Below are 5,448 nucleotides of genomic sequence, written 5' to 3' on the forward strand. Positions count from 1 at the left end.
TAGTTTTATAAACTAGAAAAAAGTCGCTGGGGGCCAGATCTGGAGAGTACGGTGGATGCGGAAGCAATTCGAAGCCCAATTCATGGAATTTTGCCATCGATTTCAATGCTTTGTGACACGGTGCGTTGCCTTGATGAAACAGCACTTTCTTTTTCAAACAACAAAAGTTCTTTCACTAAAAATGCTATAACTCAGATACTAATAGTGCAACAGCTGTCACATTTATACACGGGTCTTTTGAAGGCTAGGGCTAAATAAAAATCACATGGATTTGATACTAGTGGAGCCATATATGAGTCAGCCTACGAACTTTTCAGCCAGCCCTTATATTTGGAGCTCGGCGCTGTACTGATGCGAAACGTGGGGTGGGAGAAAAGAAACGCTTGGAAGCTTCTGTTATCAATAAGAGACATTTATTCATTACACATTTACAGAAAATTTACAGCCTACTTAATCTTCTAGCTTGCTGCATGTGTTTTATATGGTTCCGTCAGTTAGAAGATATTCCTATAAATGTGCCACTATCTTCTAGAAACAGCAATGTCATGAATAAAATTATACTACATTCGGTACATATTGAATTGTACGTCTTTGTAATAGTATGTTTGTATTTCAGCCGTTTCCGTTACATTTTCTTGAGAGAGAAAATTGGCAGTCGAACATTTTCCGTCTGAACGACCCTTCACAGTAAAGTGGTTTTTATGTGAACCGTTTGAACCGTTCTCATTCTGTAAATATTAAACGTAGTTACGTTTTGCATTGGTAGAGTTTGAGTTTCTATTGCTCTTCCTCTAGGTGTGTAAGAATGTGTTTTGAGAGTTCTTTGAATCGCAAACATGCTAAAGCCATAACTTTTTCACTTTTTAGCTTTTTGCCAACACTTCATCAAAGTTTTTCCGAAGTTTGCCGCTAACCGATATCTTAAAACGGGTTGATCGAGGTCAGAACCAATCAAGAAGTTTGCTATTAAACTTTTAGGCTTGCAAAGTTATTGATGACGGTCAATTCTATGTGTCGATCAGTTGAGTACCTTTAACATTATTTTCTTCAATTTTGAAACGTTCGTTTTCTAGCACCTGACAGTAACTAATTATAAACCGCTTATTAGTTTTGTTTGCCCCGTAAATTTCTAATTCTTTGGTCCTTCGAGTCTAATAAAATAAATGAAATCGTTTATAGAAAGGTCCAAAACGACGATATTAACGTAATTTTTCACGTAGTTGTTCCAAGACCACACACGGTGTTGTTATAGCACATGACAAAAGAAAAAAGGAATCTGTAGATATTGAAAAAAGGATACAAACAGTTTATGTAACTCACTATTATAATATTTTTTATTTTATAATCAACTAGAGCTTATACATTGTTTAAAGAAACTATTTTTGAGATACTATGTCCTGAGATAAAGATGTTCAGTCTCTCAGAGTCTCTAAAAGCGAGACTCGAGTTTCCGTCTCTTATCAAGTCTCTCTGGTGTCGCTGAGAGAGACTGTCAAAAAAACTGTTTAGCGTCTCTGAACGAGAGACTCGAGTCGCTCATAGAGAGATCCTCATTTCGTATCCAGTCTCTGAACGAGAGACTCGAATCTCTCAATAAGTGGTGTCTCGATAGACATGGTTAAAATTTTCTAAGTTCAACATATTTCAGAGATCCCAGTCTTTCTACGAGAGACTCGAGTCTCTCAATTTTTCAGTTTTATTCATTCAGTCTCTCTCTGTGAGAGACTCGAATCTCTGAATTAACAATTTTATCGTTCGAGTCTGTCATACAGAGACTGTGAGAGATCCATAAAAACACCTAGGCAATAACTGAGAAACTGTGAAAGACTGTGAGAGACGCTCTCAGAGACGCTGAAAGACTGAGAGACTGAAAATTTTTGTCTAAGAATATACATTAATCAGGTGATCGCACTAGAACCGCGTAAACGCAGATAACTCTGATTCTCAGTTTACTAACGTGTTTTATTTATTTTATTCACAGAAAACATTACTTTTATACATTTCCTAGTACAATATCGGAATTTTGTACAATTCCTAGGAAATGTATACATTTCCCAGGATATGAATATATTTAAAAATCTTTGAAAGAATATTTTATAGATTTCCTAAATAGCCTCGGAACTGTATACAATTCCTAGATTTCATACATTTCCGGTAACATATACATAATTTTCGTTGCTATCAAAAAGTAATACGCTGCCAGCAACCACTGGGGAATAGTCAATAACGAAGCNACTATGTCCTGAGATAAAGATGTTCAGTCTCTCAGAGTCTCTAAAAGCGAGACTCGAGTTTCCGTCTCTTATCAAGTCTCTCTGGTGTCGCTGAGAGAGACTGTCAAAAAAACTGTTTAGCGTCTCTGAACGAGAGACTCGAGTCGCTCATAGAGATGAGATCCTCATTTAGTATCCAGTCTCCGAACAAAAGACTAGAATCTCTCAATAAGTGATGTCTCTATAGACATGGTTAAAATTTTCTAAGTTCAACATGTTTCAGAGATTCCAGTCTTTCTACGAGAGACTCTAATATCTCAATTTTTCAGTTTTATTAATTCAGTCTCTCTGTGAAAGACTCGAATCTCTGAATTACCAATCTTATCGTTCCAGTCTCTCATACAGAGACTGTGAGAGATCCATAAAAACACCTAGGCAATAACTGAGAGACTGTGACAGACTGTGAGAGACGCTCTCAGAGACGCTGAAAGACTGAGAGACTGAAAATTTTTGTCTAGGGGTGTCCCCATTTATACGTAGAAACCGTGAAATAAGTATAATAAAAATACGTAACAATATTTTTTATGCTCAATTTTATATAATTGTCACAATCGATGCTTTGCTATAGATATTTTTGAATTGAATCTGTAGCTTTATATATGCAAATTATTANTACTATGTCCTGAGATAAAGATGTTCAGTCTCTCAGAGTCTCTAAAAGCGAGACTCGAGTTTCCGTCTCTTATCGAGTCTCTCTGGTGTCGCTGAGAGAGACTGTCAAAAAAACTGTTTAGCGTCTCTGAACGAGAGACTCGAGTCGCTCATACAGAGATCCTCATTTAGCGTCTCTGAACGAGAGACTCGAGTCGCTCATAGAGATGAGATCTTCATTTAGTATCCAGTCTCCGAACGAAAGACTAGAATCTCTCAATAAGTTTTATTAATTCAGTCTCTCTGTGAAAGACTCGAATCTCTGAATTAACAAATTTATCGTTCGAGTCTCTCATATAGAGACTGTGAGAGATCCATAAAAACAGCTAGGCAATAACTGAGAGACTTAAAATATCCTAAATTTTATAGTTTGTTTTGTCTGTCTCATTATTTGTTGCCTCTTCTTAGTGGTAAAATACAAAAATTCTTCTAAAAAACGTCTCTCTATATATGTAGTTTAACACTCCAAATCTTTTTCATAAGAATATACATTTTTTAAAGAGCAAGGCAGAAACTTCCGCAGTGTATACCTACACTGAATTTTAACGAGTTACAAGGGTTGTCAATCAAAATTCCCTACGGTCGCGATACCTTCCGACCGGGGCAGACTGACGGCGTTATTAGGGATTTGATGGGATGAACTCCTGGGAAATTCGTCAAGTGGTATTTTCTTGAAAGCTTATTATGATAAATTAAGGTTTTCTTTTACAAAATTCGGCGAAATGTAAACGATCGAACCAGACACACCTCAAAATTATTAAGTGGAAGATAGAAAGAAAGTGACTCTCAAAATCTTTTTATACCTACAGGGTGTTCCGTTAGTAGCAGATAATCTTTCGACTACATTTAAAGATTAATGATTTCCAGGAGCAACTCAAAATTAATACACAATTCTTATTCGCATAGTGAAAATTATCTCCTGAAGGGATCAATAATAAATTGTAGACAAAAATGACACCTCTATGGTTATAAGTACATAAATGTAGACAGTGACGTCATTGCCTTAAGCTTGTTCGAGAAATATACTGATATCAACACTTGTTATATTCCACATACTAATTATTAGTTTAAACGTTTCATATCTCTTTAGGTAATCATGAAATATCCCATATCATTATTATATCCCATATCATTATTTAACAACAAATGTCAATATTTAAATTTAACTAGAAAATGTAATACTTCTTTTTGTATTTTTTGCCGTTGTAAAACGAAGTCAAACTTTGTGCACTTGGTGCTATAAAACTAGCATCGTACTTCAAAACTTTTCTGGGAAGTGTCCTAAATGGCGCTTTTTCTAGCGTCCCTATAAAAGGGAGCAGGTACCAAATTTCGAGAAGTTCCAATTCTGTTGTTGCAACATACCAAATTTTCTACGTCTTTTCCATTTTTATTTTAAGTTAAGTGTTAAGTATAAATTAAGTTAAGTGTTAGTAATAAGGAATAAAGTTGTTCTCAAAAAGTGTGTACTGGTTTACTTGCTTGGAAGTGCGCTTGTACAGCCCAATTTAAGAACGCGACATAGTCGCGGGATACAACTTATTTTTGAAAATGATTTTGGACTAACTTATCATCGATTCACAGCTCATGATATGAATTCTGTTTCTGGTGTTTGAAGATACTACTTAACATTTATGTTTTATTGAATTATATGTTTTATTAAAGAATGCTGACATATAGTTTGAAATCTTATCGCTTTCGGGATTACAACCTCTTCCGATTACAAAATACGTCACAGAATTCCCTCCTGAGCTCATACACGTGTTATTTTTTCTTTTACACATTAAAAATTCAATTTGTGGGTACATATTTTAGCAGGGTTGCCGTGTGATTATGTAAAAATTTTAAAACGTGTCGTAAAAATAGAACTTACAGATACTCTCATGTATATTGCATGGGTATAGGAATATCGAAAACTCTCTTTTGTGCGGATGATATGGGAACGTAATTTTATTAAGAGTACATATCACTTTACCTGTAGGTAATAAAGGCGAATACGAGACCAACAAGTGACAAACTGCTCCCTATAACAACTAGGAGGGACAGGATGCTTTCTTCATTAAATAGTGATTCCACGGACGAGGCGTTCAGGCTCACGAACGGATGAAGTCTCGTTGTATAAAATGTCTCCATTTTTTTCTATTTTCTGGACGTGAGTTGCTGGAAAAGAGAAAATAAGGAATAAAATTGTGCTAGCAATAAGTACTACAAGGAATTTGCACGTTCGGAAGGTCAAACGTATTGAAAATATGTCCCTTTTCGATTGTTTGTACGTTTTTTTTTTTTGCACAGACGCCGAACTCTGAGAAATCTTTCACTATTTCTCACCCGATCAACATCATCGAAAACATATAAAACCTTACATGATTAATAGTAGGATCACATTATGCGGAGTTTCCGTTATACGCTGTTCACACTATCGAGCAACCGAGCGGCATGGCCTAGAGGTCTAGACCATTGCTTAGCATTCGGGAGGACACCGGTTCGATTCCGGGTCCGTCTGCTTTGGTCCAAGTTTTTCTGT

The 5,448-nt window shown here is 36.0% G+C and overlaps 1 protein-coding gene across 1 annotated transcript in view; it reads right to left on the reverse strand.

Moving 5' to 3' along the window:
- Nucleotides 1–5,057, reverse strand: part of LOC108740815 (vasoactive intestinal polypeptide receptor 1-like) — a 48,839-nt gene extending 43,782 nt beyond the window's left edge. The window contains exon 1 of the mRNA XM_025976941.1: nt 4,900–5,057. Coding sequence (XP_025832726.1) covers nt 4,900–5,057 — 158 coding nt within the window. The remainder of the gene's footprint in view (nt 1–4,899) is intronic.
- Between the last annotated feature and the right edge of the window lie 391 nt (nt 5,058–5,448).

The sequence above is a fragment of the Agrilus planipennis genome, unplaced genomic scaffold (assembly GCF_000699045.2).
Source record: "Agrilus planipennis isolate EAB-ADULT unplaced genomic scaffold, Apla_2.0 scaffold299, whole genome shotgun sequence".
In the NCBI taxonomy this organism is placed as follows: Eukaryota; Metazoa; Arthropoda; class Insecta; order Coleoptera; family Buprestidae; genus Agrilus; species Agrilus planipennis.